General features: G+C 41.4%; 2 protein-coding genes across 9 annotated transcripts in view; one reads left to right on the forward strand and one right to left on the reverse strand.

Annotated features, from left to right (window-relative positions):
* mgmt (O-6-methylguanine-DNA methyltransferase) overlaps window positions 1-10,896 on the forward strand; it is a 68,158-nt gene extending 57,262 nt beyond the window's left edge. For 3 of the 7 annotated variants that reach the window (XM_079248448.1, XM_079248449.1, XM_079248450.1), the window contains exons 11-16: window positions 609-697; window positions 5,732-5,797; window positions 6,054-6,225; window positions 6,640-6,825; window positions 7,275-7,442; window positions 8,704-10,896. In XM_079248448.1, the coding sequence (XP_079104574.1) occupies window positions 609-697; window positions 5,732-5,797; window positions 6,054-6,225; window positions 6,640-6,825; window positions 7,275-7,442; window positions 8,704-8,735 (713 nt within the window). In that variant the 3' untranslated portion in view covers window positions 8,736-10,896. Of the gene's footprint in view, window positions 1-608; window positions 698-5,731; window positions 5,798-6,053; window positions 6,226-6,639; window positions 7,145-7,274; window positions 7,443-8,703 lie in introns of those variants that run through there. The other 4 variants (XM_079248451.1, XM_079248452.1, XM_079248453.1 and 1 more) reach the window with 2 other exon arrangements.
* The window catches only part of LOC306762216 (serine/threonine-protein phosphatase 2A 55 kDa regulatory subunit B delta isoform), a gene marked incomplete at its 3' end in the record, with an annotated part of 113,709 nt that overhangs the window by 75,550 nt on the left and 18,255 nt on the right, over window positions 1-19,904 (reverse strand). The window lies entirely within an intron of this gene.

The following is a 19,904-nucleotide window of genomic DNA, read 5'->3' on the forward strand; positions in this document are numbered from 1 at the left end:
CATAAAACGCCCCGCTCTCACCAAAGTCTGTGTTATGATTCATTTACTTTGTGCCTCTGATTCATCGCCCAATATGCCTCTTGCCCCAGATTACTATTTGAGGGGTGGGAGAGATTAATAGCTCCATGGGATCTGCTGCTGTATTTCACAAGCCCAGTGTTGCAGTACAGTTGGTGCAGAAGGGTGAAATGACAGCAACTTACACTAGATCAATGTGTGGACAGCCTTTCACAGATTATTAAAGCTCTGTTAGATTAAAAGACCCCCGCTATGTAGTTTTCTGTAGTCAATATTCTCAAGCAGATAAAAAAAGGGGGGAGGGGATCCTCAGACTGATGTAGGTCATCATGGCTGTTAATGGAATAGCACTTGGTGACACAAGTGTCAGAGGAACCTGTGTCATTTTCAATCGTTGCCCCCCCCCCCCCTCCAAAGCAATGATGTTTCATAAAACATTGTAACACCCCTGAGGTTTCTTTGAAATTAGGCATTCTGAAATGAATTTTGTACTGTAAACTCTCACAGATTTCTCAATTAGTTTCTTCCTGTCTCCAGCAAAATTGGCCCTGAAATGGTTCTAATTTCCATCTTCCCTTTCTATCTTTCAGCCCTGAACGAGCCCACCATTGACTATGGTTTCCAGCGGCTGCAGAAGGTCATCCCCAGACACCCTGGTGATCCTGAGAGGTTACCAAAGGTCAGTTCAGGGTCTCTTCTATGCAGAAAATTCAGCGTAGTAATGACTCAGAGCTGTCTGGGCTTTAACGTCTTAATGCTCTAGATGTGACAAATAAACAAAACAACATTACCATCAATGCAGAAGACTGTGACCCTAAGCACTAACAACTTTGCTTCATATATGTGGCTTAGCCACTAACCAGCGCGGTAATGGTATTGGTTTTGTGTGGAGAGGCGTAAACTCTCTGTGTGGTAAAATAGCTCAATCAGGCGTTTTCCTCTCCAGTAGTCTGTGGAGATTGTAATCTGGTCAGAAACGACGCCTGCACCCTCATTACCCCACTCATGTTTTCCTTTCATTTTCTGCAGCTCGATTTGGTTTAATCTTTTGTTTACAGAACCCTGTGCCGTAAACCCCCTAGTCTTACTGCTGCTAATAGACAAAGACCGCATGTTATTATGCTTCGGCTATCTTATTGTTTTCTTTTGAACCCGGGTGAAGGAGTTGAAAGCCGCATCGGTTTTTAGGCGCACTGTCGTGGCACATTAATAGGCTGCCGTACTGAAAGATCTGAGCAGGAAAACTAAGGTGCATAGATTTCTTTCTTTGTTTTTTTTTTTTTTCTTTTTTGTTATTCCCCTCCTGTGCAGAATTGCTTTGATTCTTTTGTTTCTGTTTGATTCTCTCACTCTTTCCATTTCCTGTTGATAAAAATCTGTGTGTTCCCACTAATTGCCACCCTGCCGGTAACCATTTTGATGACTGACGTTCCAGATGTGTCAAGTGTAATAATATGACTGATTAGTCAATTGAAAACCCCTCGGTATGTAGTAAAGCGGAGGCCACCTCAGAGTTTTAATAATACTGTAAAACCTTTAAAGACCTTATCTATTAAATCCCAGCATGCAACACAGCAATATCATTAATGTCCAACGGACAATTTAATAAAGAGCAGGCTGTGTGGTGGCTATAGATGTTTGACCAAGGCAATGTGGAGAAATGGAACATCACAGCTAGTCTCTGGTTCAGTATATGAAGTGTTTCAATTAGACCTGGTCCCTGTGGAGACAAGAAGCTACACCTTGACATGAAATGTTACTCTAATTTCAGGTGTAAAAGTTGACCAAAAGGTAAAATACTCTCAGCTTTAATATCCACATGACTTGCTCTATCTCTGCAGGCATGACTGGTCAATACAGCTAGACTGTTTCTCTTTTCAAGTCACAAACATCTGTATGAAATCCACATCTTTTCAGCAAAGAGAGACACAATGTTAACACAGCTTTATTACAGAGAAACCCTTACCCTCTTTCCTTGAATATAAAGCGATGTTGGTTGCGAGACAGATTTTGACACTGAGCCCGAGATTAGTTTCCTGGTTGAGCGTATACTTAATATAGCACAGTCTCCCAGCCTTTGCATGAAACAATCACAGAGTGAGATGAAACCCTGCACTTCCAATAAACAACATAAATATTTGATTTGCTCTCTAATGGACCCAAATATGGGGTTCAGGGGGCATGTAAATGATCCCACCAAGTGATTCGTCATTGTTAAGCTTGCCATCTGAGGGTCAGCTCTCGGGGTCAAAAGCACATTCCCAATAAAACAGCCTGCGGCGGGCTGAGGCTGGCATGTACGTTTGGAATGAGAACAGAAACAGCATATAGAGAACAGCCATTACAGGGTGCAGGTGAGGTAGGGAGACTCTATAAAAAGAAGATAAAGCTGGAGGACGTGCGGTGTGCATTAGCAGAAAGGCAAATCGACACCAAGCCCACTCACCGCCTCTACCCCCCCCCTCTCTCTCTCCCTCCCATGACTTCACCCTCCAGTTGATAATATTACTGCGCTATTGATTTCCACCAGCCTTCTCCCTGGGACCAGTAAGACACGTGGTAATTGTAAGGAGACAGAAAGCCAATATGGGAGTGCTCATGGATAGCAAGGGATGCACGCTAATATTGTTGCTACACAGAGAAAAAAAGGGGGGAAGCTGCCTCTGATTGAAGTTTACCTCGTAATTCTAAGACAACATCGCAGATGACAGTCTGACCCTGTGGGAGGAGTGGAGATATAAAAATTCAATGCAAAGTCCAGGGTGAATATGAAAGTAATAAGTGTGAGCAGTCAAGTGATGAGAAAGGAGATTGGTTTGCGGGCATCGCGTTAAGTGAAGAGAGACTTTGGAATTCACCCTCCTTTTTAAGATCTTGTTATAAAACAATTTTCTATTCATAATATAAAAAAGACAATTTATAATACCATTTTGTGCCCTCTGGCAGTAATGGACAAATAGACTGGATATCACATTATATCACACTCAATTTCTCTCTTCTGTAACAAATTAGATTCATTATGAAATTAAAAGTGGAAACTCAATATTGTTTTATTATTAAGCTGATTGCTTTGCTTTCTTTTCTTTCCCCCCCAAAATGAGCATAAGCCCATTCTTTTTCCAATTCTTTGTGTAATCCACAAGGAGAAAATATTACAAATGTGTTCATGTCAAGCAATTACCCATGTATTTAAATGAATCTCTCTTCCTGTGCTCTTTGAAGTACCTTCATCTAATGGCCCTATGCCTCTAAATGCATTCATTACCTCAGGCTAGAGCTAACAGAGTAATTGCCTTACAGTTTTATAATGGCATTAGCACTCCAAGCTACATAACCTAGGCCCTCTTTTATTAACTGTGATAATATAAATACAACATCCATGTTAATCTAGTGCTTGAAGAATCACGTTTTGGCCACATCTCATGGTTAGATATTTTTTTTATTTTATAACACATCATTTGTCATGCTTCCTATTATTTTATTTTTATTTTTTCACTCAGCAATAACATAAAGCAGCTTCTAAATCTTAGGTGATCTGTCATCTGAGCAGCCCCGTTCAAACAGCTGTGCAGTGCAAGACTTTTATGCAAAGTATTTCCAACAATAGTAGAAATCAGTCACGCATTTGTCACAGAACGACAGAAATCATTTGAAGCCTTTAATTGTTTCAATTTAACATGGTGTGTTCTGATATGTGTCCATGACAAGAAAGCCAATTACACTTATGCTGGAGCAGTATTGAGATTTACATGGAAATGCCCTCAGAACGCTATTCCATGCTAATCGTATTCACAGCGTGAGCTGATGCGCATGAAAGCGTCTCGTCAGAAGAAAACAAACTTCTTCCTTGATTGGGTGCAGCACTTCTCATCATCCACGGATATGACTAGGTTGCCACTTAAGCATAGCCCTGCGAGTCAGCTTGGTTAGTTAAGACACCACGCGGTAAACGACAGATTAAGGATGAGAGGCAATATCGTTTTCTCCCCTCCTTTTTCCAAGCTGTCCTTATGTCACTGCTGCAAAGTACCATATGGACAAGGAGGGAGAGGACGTTTTACGGAGAATGAAACATGGCTTGCGAAAGCGACAGTCTTAATTGCTTTAATTGTTGTTTAAAATTGAGAGCCATGTAGGAGATCTTGAAATATGATAGAATAGATTATTGGTAATTATTAACTGCAGACAAAAAGAAAGAAAACCACTTTATCTCACTCAGCAAGAGAGAGAGAAATCTGTTCTGCCTGATGAGAACACACATCAAGACAGCTGGTCCTCTCATTTAGTCTACCTGCCTCACGACAACCATAATTCTTTATTTGTATGCAAACTAGATGCATGCAACGTTGAGCATACACACCAATTTCAGAGGTAAATGCCCATTCTAAGAGCCACCCATCCGGTAACTTGGGGTGGATTAAGCGATATGTTTCTATAAGAGAGCATGGCATACGCTGCAAGTGGCTTCTACAGTGATTCATCTTGATAAATCAAGGACTGTGCTAGATATGCTCCTCAGGATGAAAGGGCCCATACACACACTCCGTACACACTACATACGCTGTGCCTTGGAAATGCAGGCCAAGTCTTGGAGGCCGCTGTTTGAAGGCGCGGAGGCTGTGTTTACATTCATTTACGGCAGCTGCCGTCTTAATCCCACACTGCTATTGCCAAGTGATGGAACACTTCAGACAAATTACCGAGGCCTGCAAAAGAAAACACAGCGAATGTGGGAAGAAAACAAGCACCATCTGAGATGTTTCTGGTGACAGATTTGCATTGCTTTTAACCGGGGTTCTAACAGCACAGTCGACAAATCTCTGCTCTACAGCAGGTGACAACAAGAGAGCATTTTAAAAACACACAACAGCCATGTCTGCAACTTGCCTTTGTCAGATTAAATGCACTCTAAGAGGAGGAGAGGGGTTTTCATAAAGTGGCGTACTGCCTTTTGTATTATAAAGAAAAAAAAAAAAACAACAAAAACAAAGAGAGCAGTCTGGTTTCTTGAGAGGGATTTAATTGTAAGTGCTGAATTCAAAGAGCCGATAAAGACACACAGACGGGCCAAACCCCACCTAGCTGAAAGCCCAAAACAGAGTGGGGGGAACAGGATCCAGGGCCAACTCATTTTCAATGTTAAGAGCCAAAGCAACACAGCTAATCCGCATTGTCAAGCGGGGGCAAGCATGCAGACATGGATAAGACCACATCCTGAGCATCCGTGTCCCCAAGGCACAAGCACCCAGCTCTTGCTGGATGGGAAGTCATTTGTGAAGTCCTTTGCAACAGCCAGTCAAAGAGGTTAATTGAAAAATTCCTTAATGTCATTACAACAGAACTAGATTAACCCAGAGCTAATTCACTTTATTGTTCTGAAGAGAGGGGACTCGGCACTGAACTCCAGAGCAAACGTGAAGCCCAGAATCAGGGGTGAGGTGTTGTTTTTAAAGGACTATGCCAGTTTAATTAAGATAGGGAACATTATTCACTGCTCTGCATGCTTGGAAGGAGCAAAATAGTAGTGCTATATAAACGCAGCTTGGGTGCTTTTTAAATCAAGGTGGATTTTATTTATGTAGACATTTCTAAAGTGCTTTGCAACCGCGCTGTGTGATGCTCCTCCCGATATTACTTCTTACTGTATGTACCACTAGGGTTTAAGACATAGCCTGCTCGAGTTTTAACATTTACTCTCCGTTTTTCTCATCAGGAGGTGTTACTGAAGAGGGCGGCTGATCTTGTTGAAGCCCTGTACGGAATGCCCCACAACAATCAGGTCTGTATCCACACAGCACTGCTTTCAGCATGCTTGTATCGCTGCTAGTAAAAAACAAAACAAAATAAAACTATTGAAAATTTGCTGATAATATAACCAAAGGGTATTTTCACCACTCCATCTGGAACGATGTAGGCTACATGCATTTGTGAGTTAACTGTACATCCGTGAACCGTGCATCAAAGAAAAGAAAAGACTCAAATATGTAGAAATAGAAATAAAATAACAAAACCTCTGCTTTCGCTTTGCTTCTCAGGAGATCATTCTGAAGCGGGCAGCTGACATCGCAGAGGCCCTGTACAGCGTTCCCCGCAACCACAACCAGATCCCCTCTCTCGCCAACACAGCCTCCCACGGCATGATGGGAGTCAACTCCTTCAGCAGCCAACTAGCAGTCAATGTGTCTGAGTCACAAGGGAATGACCAAGGTGTGTGATTTCAGGAATGGCTCCATAACTCAGTGTCTCTTAAAAGTTGGGTGCATGAGTACTACAGGTGGTCTTTCCAGGTATTCCACGGTGGTTTGCAAGAAAATGACTTATATATCCTTCTTTTTTTTTTTTTTTTTTTTTTTTTGTTAAGAATATTTATAGAAATAATGACTTTAAACACAAGCTTAACTGGACTTTTCCCCTCATAAGTCAGTTAAAGGATCCAATTAAGTACCCTCCTCCTTTCTTATAAAACTGGCACCTGCTATATATGCTGATATAAAAATGCTTGATTGCGCCAGTAAATTTCCACTGTCATTTACAATAATCAGTGAACATTTCCCTGATAAATACTACAGCAGGAAAGAAAGAAATGAACGCCCTTTCCCATTTTCCACCTGTGTTATTCAGTGGGCTACAGCCGGAACACCAGCAGCGTCTCCCCCCGGGGCTACATCTCCAGCAGCACCCCACAGCAGTCAAGCTACAACACCGTCAGCAACAGCATGAATGGCTACGGCAATGCTGGTATGAACCTGGGAGTGCCAAGCTCCCCTGGGTTCCTCAACGGATCCTCTGCCAACTCCCCATATGGAAGTGAGTAGCTTGCCATTCTTGCACGCTGTAGTAGCGCTAAGCTGCTGCTGATTTAATTCCAGCTCCCCACATTCGTTTTTTTTTTTTCTTTTTTTTTTTTTTCTTCTTCTGTGAATCATTTCTGAAGGGGTTAGAATGTTATTGATGGTGATAATATATTAGAGTTCGCTCATGAGGGCTTGTTTAAGTTTCAGTGCTTTTGGAGAACACGCGTGGCTTCGGCTTGTAGAAATATGACGTGCGTTTCACCATATGCCACCTGTATTTGTTCGACCGGAAAAGAAGTTGATGGTAGGGGCCTGCGAGTACTGATCATGTGTCCCCCCTCCCCTGGCAGTAATACTATCCCAGCCTTACCTTAACTGCCCTCTCCCTCTCAAGCACTACTCACAGCACGCTCTCACTCTCGCCCTCCCTCCTTCCCTTTTCCCTCCCTATCGTCTCTGCAGTTAAACAAAAGAGCGCCTTCGCCCCTGTGGTCCGACCCCAGGCTTCCCCACCCCCCTCCTGCACCAGCGCCAACGGCAACGGACTGCAAGGTGAGCCCCCCTCACCCCCTCATCCCTTCCCTACGGACTACTGGTCAGATACCGCTGCTCAGGCCTCTGTCCGGTTTGGTGAGGGATTAATCATTACAAATATATGCATTTTGACAGGCCAATTTACACTTTTAAGTTTACATTCAAACACACACACACCCTCACACAGAGCATGCTTTCACACATATACCCACACACTCAAGTGTAGGATTGCAAATGTGTCTGTGCAAACATACGTTCTTGTTGTCCGTCTGTACAAATGATCCGCTCTGATGTTGCAGGAAGAGACCTTCCCAGAATTGTTTTAGTAATTATGTTTATTAGGTTTTGTGCATGTGTCATGACCAACATGATTGCTTTGAAAACAAGCTTAGCCGTTGTGTGTGCCCCAAGATTAATAACATTGGGCTTAATGAAGTGGGAAATTAAAGTTCATCTTGCTACACGTTCATACTTATTAATACATGTTGTGCAGAAATTAATGAGCAATGCCTTGCCATCATCTGCGCTGGCAAACTTAAAAGCATTTCAACCATGACTCTACAAATATACTCAGAGCAATATAATAATATATCATCCGAGCACTTCACTAGTCGCCTAATTGTTAAAACGTGTGAAAATACTGAATGTATAAACTCTCCGAGTGAGGTACAGTTGCTAATGACATCCTAAGCAGATGGTCTTGGTGAAATAACGGAAGCTACCTTTGATCTTGCCTAATCTCTCTCGGATAATGACGCAAAGGCACAAGTTGGGGAATGTGAAAATGCGGGACTAATGTGCTGCTCCGCTTTGGAGAGTAGAGGATAAAGAGATGAGGGGAGGAAAGGAAGTGACAGGAATGAATCTGAGGGGAGTCTGAGTAGTGTCTAGTGGTGTAGCATTGTGGCATTGTGGGAAGTGACCGTGTTGTTGCTCTGCCGTCACCACGGCCTTGTCTCCTGGGAGTCTGGGCCACTGTTTGCCATTACCCCAACGCCAGGAGAAATATCACACATAGCAGGACTGGCGTGCTGGGGGCTGAAATGTCAGAGCAGGAGGGAGGTTTTCAAACTCTCCTCCGTTAGGAGGACGTGCAGCAGCAGGCTGACGGACACGGCAAACACTCACAGGCACTTACGCAAACAGGCACATTAAGGCATACATTCATGCACTTGTGCACTGTCAGATGGCTGCACTGGCTCACACGATCACGCACTGGCATACACACACATACACACATGCATGCACTTAATAACAATTTTTAAAATTTATTTGTATTAATATCCACACCTATTTTTGCCTACTAATCTAATCTGTTTTCTCTCTGTCCCTCTTTTTTTTTTTTTTGTCCCTGCAGCCATGTCTGGCCTGGTTGTCCCCCCAATGTAAATGCACTTTTTGTCATCTCAAGCACCAGTCGACACACAACCACTTCACAGGACACCCCCTCAGCACACTGCAAAACGCTGGTGTAATGTATAGTCAACCGCTTGTTCTGTTTTTAAAGATGAAGGAAAAAAAAAAAGAAAATATTTTTTTTTCTTATCAATGACTCTCACAACCTTCAGAAAAAAGGATTTCATGAAGAACAATATTTTTTCTGTGGGATTTTTTTTCTTCTTCTTTTTTTTTTCCCCACCACATTTTATCACCCCAGAGGAGGACACAAGATGATGAAGGGTTTATTTTCTATACCCATTGGGTTGTGCTTCGGCCTCGGACAAGTCAAATCAACGACACATTCAATACTGGAAAGGACTCTGTGGACTCACCATGGTTGTAAAGTAAAAACACTGCTGTACAGTACATTTGCCAATGAACTCGTTTTGCCTCAGAAATTGTTCTTTTTTTTTTCTGTTTCAACTCTCTTTTAATAGATTCACAACAGTTGTGTGTCTTTATAATGTGACTTTTTTGTATTTTTATGTGTGAGAAAAATACACAGGGGCCAAGACAATTTCAACTGGAAAATATATGAGATATATAATGTAGAAAAATTGATCATAAAACTACAACAAATACAAGTAAAATGGGGGTAGGGCTGGGCGGGCAACGTTGTATCATGTTTCATTCCTGCATTTTAACTTAAATTTTGTAATTTATTGTAGCTAGAAATCATCTTCAAAAGTGAAAAAAAATCTCTTTGATTCAACAAGCACACTGATGTGTACAAAAACACTGCTCTGTTGATGAATATGATGTACTTCCACGTCTAGAGCTTCCTTTTAAGCAAGTGTGTTTTGCCATGTTTTTCAACTTTTTTGCTAGCACTGTATATTAATGCATTCCTAGGCTACTGTGAAGTCTGTTTCTTGTTGATGAGGAGCAGTCTCCCCCTTCTCGCTCCAACTCCCTTATGTGTTTTATATGTGGTTAAAAATTGTAGACTATTGTGATATTGCCAAACTTGTGCTAAATATTTATACATCTGTCTTTTTCATGTTCTTTTAGATCAACAAAAAAAAAACAAAAAAAAAAACAAAAAAAAACAAAATTAAAATCCATCAAGAATGTAGGAGAATAGTAGTTCATTGTCATATTTCTGTTCAAATACACACTTGCGCTCACTGAGGGAAATTTTGTAACATATCAACTATAAATAATGTATTTATCTCTGAAATTTTGTATATTGCTTTTCATTATGTATTAATCGTCATGCCCTTAATATAGTGATGCAGCACAGATAATTCAGCCAAGAACTGTTGCCTTCATTTGCTTTTCTTTTTGTATTTGATGAAATGCAATGTGCATATATTTCATGTGTATCCTCAAAATTTGTGTTACTCCATCAAGACTCTCTGTCCATTTTTTAAAGGGGAAGTCAAACTTCATTGTTTATTTTTATATTGATTTTAAATTATCTATACAGACCATTTTGGAGAAAACTTTGTTGGTTGTATTGTCAAATAAATTGTTTGTGACCCATATGATAGTTGTTAAGATCCAATAGAGACTAATGTGCATGAGGGACAACCTTGGAGATAAAAAAAAAAAAAAAAAAGCACTCCATTCGTGGTTGTATTTTTTCTGTTTTGTAGAATGTATAGAGGTCATTTTTACTCACCACTTATGACTCTGCCACATAGCTTACATGTGTTTACAGGGAAGAAAATTTAAACATGTCAACATTTGGAATGGAAACAGAAATGAATAAGTGATGTTTTATTAAAATTTTCAGTAAAAACACACTAGCTCCTCAACTGTGGACTTTTTCAGTTTTAAGCACAGTTTGGCTGGCAGACAAACTGACAATCAGGAACAAGAAAAAGACAGTAGACACGTCTGAGGACAAACCTGTGATTCGTCTGTAAGATGTAGTGTTTAGACATTGCTATGGAGATAAATGTTTGAAACCTGTGGATAAAAAAAAGTGTAACATCTATAAAAGATGAAAATTGCTCTTTACTCCTATTTTTTCAGCAAAGCACTCTTGACATTGTGACACATTCCTACTGGTCTTTGTATGAGCACATCCTGCAACTGTGGCGCTTCAAAGGTTCATTGTAGTCATTCATAAACGGTGCAAGCTTTTTATTCAAAGCACCCCAAATGGGGCTCATTCAAATCCCTCATTTCATTGCATTAAGCCACCTAGTTAATAAAGAATCAATACATTGAAAGAGCAAGGTTATCCTTTGTCTATAAGGGCTGGTATCGTTTTGAACCTCATAGTTTCAGTGCTGAAAGGGGGGGGCACTGTGAAATCTATACTCATCAAGTGGGTCAAACAGAAGGATAAAAGTGTTTGAGGGAAGAACAGTGGTTCTCCTTAAAAACAACTGAGCATCTTATCAGGCATCCTGAGTGGTCGCGAAGCACGGGTCACAAAATGTCAATTTCTCATCAAGGCAACATTGTCCGAGGCCACCTCTGCCTTTAATGCACAATTAAATGACAGCAACCTGAGTGGCAATCAGCATATCACAGCTTATTATGTCAGCCGGCATGCACAAATCTCACGCCGCAAGAGATAGTCCAGGAGCTGCTGATAGCGCAAAGGACAGATACACTGAAAAGAGCAATTTAATTTTCAGCTGCCTTGTGCTTCAAATCATTCCCTTGATAATCCGGTGCGTCTGATAACAGTGGGCACACATCTGCTTCCTGACGTTGCATTATCTGTTTCGGATACACAAGTTGGGATCCATCGCCTCGCCTGCTGCTGTCTCTATTACTTAGAGGACAATGTTGCATAAAATGGTAATCAATGAAACAAAAAAGAACAATAAAAAAAAAAGTCAACTGAGAAGAAACAGCCACAGGAAAAACAAGAAAAATTCTGAGGGTAAAAGTTACATTGAAAAAAAAAAAAAAAGGCAAGTTTGCTCAGTTGGTGTGCGTTTTAAAAAAGCCCAGATGCCTGGCAGGCAGACGCGAGGTACAGTATAGTCTCAGCAGGTTATTCTGTACCCAACAAACAGCCACTAGCTCTGCCACACCATTCAATCATCGTGAGAGCCTCTTTTATTGGAGAACTCTAATGGCCACCCTCCACCATGATCTTAATGTGTGCATTAAATATTTATAAATCCTGGGTCAATAATGCCCCATAACCAGAGCTTGACAGACCCCCACCGTACCATGTGGCTGCCTCGCTCTCAAACACAGGCAAGGGTCAGCGGGTCACACAATCAAAAGAGAGCAAGGCTCACCACATCCATATGTTGCCACTCTTATCAAGACTTTCCTCAGTACTGGTTATCTGTCAAAGGAAAGAAATATTGAAAGCAATATCGATCTTAACTAGCCTGGTGCTGCCGAGGGCCACTCTTCAAACATCTGCTCATGCATTGTTATATTTAAAAAAAACTCCTCTCAATAATAAAAGGCTGAGCCATAATATTGAACATCTCTGTGTGATGCAGGAGTCCGATTGTGACTAATAACGGTGCCATTAAGAAGCATTTTTTAAGGTTCTAAATATTTCTTAATCAGCGTTGGGTTAATTGCGCAGCCTGGCATCGATACGGGTGACTCAGTTCTTCTTCTTCTTCTTTTTTTTTTCTATTTTTTTTTTTTATGTGACCACATCCATGCTGCGCTCCTGTGCTGTTCAGGTGAAAGATTGTGCTCCGGTGATAGCGCGCACAAAAGAGCGGCCGGACAATGAGCCAGTCAATGGAGAGCTCCAGTTGAAAGAGCCACAATGGCCGTGCATGCTGGGAATTGGGCTGGATGATATAAAGGAATGAAACCTTCATTGAGGCCATGGAGGACAAGCATTCAGAAAAGAGGTTTTGTTTGCTCTTTATCAATCTACCTTTTCCCATGAGAAAAAACAATTCGAACTGACCTTAAAAGGAGAATATTACCTTACGCATCTTCTCCCTATGTAAGTCTCATTCAGAGGCAAATGCATTCACCTTTAACTTCATTACTGGACGTTGTACCGTATCAACGCAGGCCATAAAACTAGGAGGTGGACAACGGTTTAGCTACAGTGATCAATGGTCAGCGCTGAGAAGTACTTTTTAAGGATTTGCTGTTGGACAGATGGGATTTGTGTAACCGCTGAGTGCAGGGGAAAAAAAAAGTAGCTGTGACTCTCCTGAAGTTTCTACATGAGAATGATCCTGACTCATAAAAACTGCATAAAGACAGATCATAACTTTTGAGATTAAGTAAAATAGGGAGTTTGGCCTTTTTTTTTTTTTTTTTTTGAACGATTTAGCATTTGAATCAAAGCTGGGAATCTGACCCTTTTTTGTTTTTTAAACAATGCCGCATTCGCGCTGCCTCCTGTCTGTGATTCTGTACATCAGATGAGATACAGCTCCCCTGCTACTGTACACTGGGAGTCAGCTTTGCAAGGAAAACTCCAGATCCTTGCAAAGATTTCCACTTCACTCACTACAGTCGAGACAGATGAGCAAAGTATCCCAGTGCTTCAGCATCCATTAAACTTGTATTTGGGTGTCATTTGATACTTCATCAATGTTTCAGGGTATTTCAAACCATCAAATGCAAGATTTACCCCTAGTAGAATATTTTGTTTCTATATAACCTTCACTTAGCCGAAATTTTACAGTGTGAGGACTGCCTGGTCAGAGAGTTGGGGTGCAGTAATAAAATAATATCACTAGAACTGTATTTTCTGCCACAGTCTCCAACATAGAGCTCCTTTCATAGTACTCCTCTGTAGTGCTTTGTCCAGTAGTTCTGGATATGATATCATCTATTAATAATGTATTGGCAATGGATTACATAAAAAGGGAGCAGAAATAACATCCAATATTCATGCCCCCTGAGCTTGACTGTGTCCAATCCGTTTGGCCCATAAAACCTTAGCCCCATTTCCATATCCGCTGTGGGTCACAACAGGTCTGCCGCACAAAGGCTCACAGAACAGCTCCACTCAGGAAAAGGGCAGTAAAAATCGGGTGGATTTCTGAAACCTTATGAAACAGCCCCCCTTTGGAAAAAAAAAAAAAAAAAAAAAAAAAGAAAAAAAGTGAAAAAGCCCTTTTCCGATTTCAGCACCTGTGAAAAACCTGGTACTGTATTTCCCTCTTTAATTGTGCCACTTGAGAAATTGACGTGCCTCTGAAACATGGCATGAATCTCACAGTTATTGCAGTCCCCTTGGCAGGGAATGTTGATACAACATCTGCATGCTATAGAAAGTAATGGAAGTAGCAGAGGTGGCAGCTGCAACTCTACAGGAAGTGTGCCATTTTCAGGCAGCGCTGCTGTGAGAACCACTAACTGCCAGCCTGGTCTTGCAGGCAGCTCTGATTGCCAGGACACTATGACAAACACGCAGGGGCTGGGAGTGTTGCATCCTGGGGGATGACAGCTTCTGTTTGATTGTCAATAAGGCTCATTAGCAGAAAAAATGGAGAACGCGGAAAGAGATTAAATGGCTTGCGACAAGGTCCCCCTTATGTTTCATTACGGTGGATTTATCGGAACCTTTATTTTATCAATTCCATAAAAAAAAACAAAGGAAAGAAAAATGGCTGTTTCTCAAATGAAGATTAAGCGACAGATACGGTTTTTACACATTCCAGAAATTCTTTGAAGTGTTTTAAGAAAGCAGAACATCACCCACACCTTTCATAAACCTCCTTCCTCCCGCTCTGACCGATCTTAAGAACAGTGGCGGATGTTTTCCTCCATCTTAGGGAGGAACGGCCAACAAAGCAGCGTGTAAGGGCCTTTCCCTGAAGAGTCCTTGTCACGCTGCGCCAAACCTCTGTGATTATCGTTGTTTTTGCAGAGAGTGTCCACGCCTGCCAATACCGCTGTTCCATAAATGAATTTGGCCCCTCGTCAACGAATTACCTAACACGCAGAACTGTGTATGTGTCACATCCAATTCCAACTCACCGGCTTTGGTGGTGTGTGTCAGCTGGAGGACTTAATCATCAATCGTCAATCATAATAAGCGAAGCACATTGATAGGGGCTCCTTTTTTTTTTTTTTCTTTCCTCCTTCTTCTCCTACACAGTTAAATAAAGTGTAAAGGGAGAAGTTAAAGCTGACCTTGTTAAATTGGGACCACAATTTATATTCCTAATTTAGTGTATGGATTAATTAGTCTTGGCAAGTGTGTGTATCGGTTTCCATGTGGCAGAGCTTTGGAGTTATACCCACTTGATCAAATCATCGCTCGCTTTCATAAGGAAACTCTGGAAGGATATCTATCAGTCATATCCCGATGTTTCAGCTCAGAACCAGCTTTGCATATTTTTAGCAGCACATTTTTAATTAATTCCTAATTGGACAGTTTATAAAAAAAAAAAAAAAAAGGACTTTTCAGGCATTAGGCACTAATCAATAATCCCCATCTCACTTCATACAAAATTAATCACTATGACCTGCTATCAGGCCTTCCACATACACATGTTACATGCTAACTGGCAAAGCATGCATTTTGCAAAAGGCTAGAGGAATCTGGCTCATATTTTCCCTCGCTCTGATCCAGTGCACTCCTCTCTCCCGTCATATAGATCGGAGTCTGCAGGGGCCAGAGGCGCTGACAGAGCCCAGATGCTCCCAGTCTGTCTGGGGGACTGGGGAGACTGGTGCCATGGGGTCCTGGAGCCTCTGAAGTGCCGCCCCTCCATCAACATGACCAAGGCTAGACCTGCACTTTCTCCAGGCCGAGACACTCTCCTTGCCATGCTGACAACCGCGCTGCAGTCACAGATTGATACATGCAGGGATACACACACTCACAGGCAGCCGCTCTCACGTAACGTATGGCCGCTCATCAGCCGTTCTTAATTAGAGACCCCCAAACCAACGGTTGAGTTCACGGGGGGGGTTACAATGCCACTCTGATGCAAGGTTACCAACACAGACACACACATGCAAAAAAAAACCCCCAAAAAACCCCAGTTTTCTTCATTTAATCCTGCTCTATCTGATCATCACCGCGTTCAACTCGCTCATGTCGACGGGAGTCTTTGTTCTAAAGAAACAAACATTAAAAAGGCCCCCCCACCCATACGAATCCTCTGTCCTCCTGCTTTCTCTCTCAAAATACAAAGATCATTACAAAGAGCATCAAAGTATGCCATGTTTGAAACGATAGTTCTCTTTGTAGTTGTGGCAAAGCATGGAGTGTGTTGGTATTAGATGCTGCTGTGGCAGCTGTCGTGGCTGGCTGCGTGGTGCCTCAGTGTCAGGGCCTCCGAGGCCAGCCCGTCCCGGCAGACAGAGGGGGAGGAAACCCGATACCGCTGCCAAGCTCCAGTCTAATGTCTGTATATCCAGCTATCTTTCCCTGTGCCTATCTGTTTGACTGACTGTTGGACATCGCCTATCTGTATGCTGGATACTCCTCTGGCTCCCCAGCATCTCTGCACTGCTTGCAGCTATGTTAATATGTTCCAAAAAAAGTTTCGACTTTCATTTTTAAGACTGTGGGATTAACTTCTGCAGAGTCCCCACGAAGTGTACAGCTTGTACAAAAGGGTAGAGGTTGTGATAACAGTAGAATTATGAGGCGATATGTATGAAGAGAAGGAGATGGAAGTGCAGCGTGTTTGTGTTTGATGTGGGGGCAGAAAATTGTTCCATAATGAGGAGGGGTGCCAGGATATGAGATGGGAAGTAGGGAGTTAGAGACAGGACATAAGTTATGAGAAGGAAACTAATGTTAGGAAATGCAGAGGCTGTTGTTGTTGTTGTATAAGCTAAAATGTATCTCACCACTATCGGCCATGATTAATACAGCCCGGCCAGGTCAAAACCCTGCAACGCTACGGATGCCACCAACCGAAGCCCCTCTCTTTCTGGGGCTCAAATAAGTGTGTGTCGTGTGTGTGTGTGTGTGTGTGTGTGTGTGTGAGAGAGAACGAGAGACCGTGTGTGTGAGGGGGTTAATAAATGTTGAATCAAACGCCGCACGAGACACTCACACTCCTTAAGGGTTGCCCATTAGCGGTGTGTGGGTGCATGGGGAGTTTATCAGTGTCTGGGTGATTTATGAAGTCAGACTCAATATCATCCACTTCACCCACACACATATGGACATACACATGTGCGCACACCAACACGCATGGCCACGTGCTCGTGCACTAACACGCACACGCATGCACTCGTGTAGTTTCTCTGTGAAATGGAGGCAGATATTAGGCCAAAATTAAAGGTTTCAAAGAGCTTAACAGTGCGTATGTCGAGATCTTCTCAGCCTCTTTTCATCTAATTCTTTTTTATCTCGGAGCCAGCATGATATGAAGCTGATTTGTAGTAGTGAAAACACAACAAAATAAAGCAGACATATTAATGGCTTTCTCCTAATTGTAATAATTACTAAACCACTAGAATGTTTAGGAAAAAATACAAAATGACTAACTTTTTTCTTTCCTTTCTTTATTAAAGAGACACTTTGGGAACCTGCAAAAATTACACAGCCAATTACTGGCAGCAAGTCTGACGCTTTTGATGCTGGACTTGTTTTTTAACATCAACCGCATAACTCTAAAGACATGAGTATCTCTAGTTTCTAAATTCATGGCATTCCATAGAATTTACTTGGCCACAAGCAAAAAAGGAGGGTGCTTACAGTGCACTTCAGAGTATGCCTGGCTTAAATGGGACCCCTTGTGGCTGTGTCACAGCTCCCTTCGTTAGGGGGGCTGACTGTAGCCTGTAGTCACCACAGGCATCATTAGCCCTCTGTGAAACCACAGACTGAGTCTCATTCTTCATCTGCCTGTCTGCTGCCTCAACATTTACGCTGCGATGCTGCTCCAATGGCAGAGTAAGTGAGTCCAGAAACACGGCAAGACAGCCACAGAGCTGGGCGGATAAGAAATTCAAAAATGCAGCAAAAGTTCAAATGTATTCAGCGAGCAGGCCTCTTGAATTGGTTCTGTAAAGGTTAGGGCTGGGGTTATTTTTGGAGGGTGGATTATTAGGCTACCTGGGCTGAAATAACTGGAATAACAGGAATAACTGTGGGCAAGTAAGGGTCACTGTGGAGCTGCAGAGGACAGAGAGGAGAATCAAGAAATTAGGGTTTAAAAAAAAAAAAAAAAAAAAAAAAGGGGGGGGGGGGGGAGAGAAAGAGAAAGAAAGAATACTAAAATGTCACTCTAAAAACTGAAAACAGTTGGGAAAATGTACAAAATAAATGCTTGGGACGTATCCATTTGAAGCAGCTGAATTTTCTAATCACACAGAAACAGTGCTGCCATTGCCATATGCTCTTTTTAAGAAAGAATAATTCATCCCGAAGGAATGAAGCAGGGTTGTGATAAAAAAATAAAAATAACAAATAAACATTTAAATTACAGATTAAATGTGCAGGAAAGAATTCAAGGTTGAAATGTTGATTTCTGTTTCCCGTTCTGTACTGCCCTCTAATGGAAAACACCACTCAGAAAAGAAAAGAAGGAGCTCTGACATAAAGAGCTGCAGTAAGGAGAAAAGACATACAGCATAATTAATCATGAGCCGAACTGAGTGAGTTTTATGTGAAATCAGTGTCTAAATTAAACACACTTAAATTGATGAAAAGCCAGAGTTTGTCATTTTGAGGTTTATTTAAATATGTTTAACAAAACATGAGAACAGTATATAATACATAAGACATCTCCACTCTAGGTGGATTATAAGGCAAGAGCAAACAATGAGATCTAAATGAAGACAAAACAAATGCTTCACTACAAAGCTTTGTAGCCGTAAAATTCAGAGCCTTTATCACTGGATGTTGAACAAAGCATTCACTTGGCAGGAAATTAAAAAGCCAACGAGAGGTACAAAGACTAATTCTGCTCAGGAAAAAAACAACAACAACAACAATGCAAGAGACATATTTTTAAGGGAATAATAATTCTTTAGAAAAACCATTCCAGCACTATCTGGCAAACGCAATGTAGACCCACGGGAGCATATGTTTGTAATTCCTACTGTTCTCTGTTTAAGTTATTTTTGTACATTCTAATTCTGCAACAACTCTGTATCACATTAACTATGCAGCATCTCTATTCTTAGATTTTAAAAAAGCAGTAAACTGAATATTTACAAGTAACTCCAGTTGTTCTACAACGTGTGCCAAGCACACCTAACTTGATGGCCCTGTTCTGTATTATTTAAAAAAAAAAAAAAAAAAAAAAAAAAATCGGCCTTGTATGTGTGTCTATGTGTGTGTGTGTGTGTGTGTGTGTGTGAGGGTACTGAATGAAGGACAGTTGGGCTCTGTCATGCTTCAGCCTTCCCCTCTCTGCCTCTCATGGGTGAGCAGCCATTGTTTGAGATGGTCGCCTTTGCCGCTCATGTACGGCCCACTCTGTCCAGTGCTGGAAATTACTCGGTGGCAGGGAATGAGGAGAGGAACCTGGCGCAGGCGGACAGAAAGGGATGATGCTAGGATGAAATAAACATGCAATTTCTGCAAATAAAGTCCATCAGTTTTACACGCAAACGGAAAAGAACTTTGAAAAGTTCTTTTTCCTTTTCTTCTTGACATCAAGTCATTTTAAAATTCAATAAATAGATTTTGGCAGGAGGATTCACATATAAAAAAAAAAACATCCGTCTAAATACTAAAAAGTAACATTTAAATAGTTTTAAATACAGCTTTTCTTATTTCCTATTATCTTTTTCTTAAGTAGGAAGGTGTTGAGAGCAGGTATGTATTATGTATGAAAGAACCACTGATTTACCTCACAAATGATGTGACTTAAAAGTAACAAAATGTAAAAAAAATAAATAAATAAATAAAATTGATCTGTACTTTCTTTCTTCTCTCTCTCTTTTTTTTTTTTTTTTTTTACATTAATTTATTTATTTTGCACTTTTTATGTAAATGCACTGCAAGAAAACAAAGTGCCACACCAGAAGTGTCTGGTTTGATCCTGCACAAATCCACATTCAGGGTGAAGGCTCAGTCTTTGGGTATAAATGTTTTTTACTCTTTAATAGTGAAAAGCAAAGAAGCAATCAAAAATTAATGGGCAAAAACACCAGCAGGATGAATATTCAATCGAGAGGGTGTCAACATTAAGATCTGATAACCCTGTGATCATTAAAAAGAGGAAGTCGGTGGAGCGTTTACTCTTGTTGCAGACGACTGCCAGGGGGGTCCCGAGTTCTTTGTAAACT

This window comes from Telmatherina bonti (genome assembly GCF_933228915.1).
Source record: "Telmatherina bonti genome assembly, chromosome: 11".
In the NCBI taxonomy this organism is placed as follows: Eukaryota; Metazoa; Chordata; class Actinopteri; order Atheriniformes; family Telmatherinidae; genus Telmatherina; species Telmatherina bonti.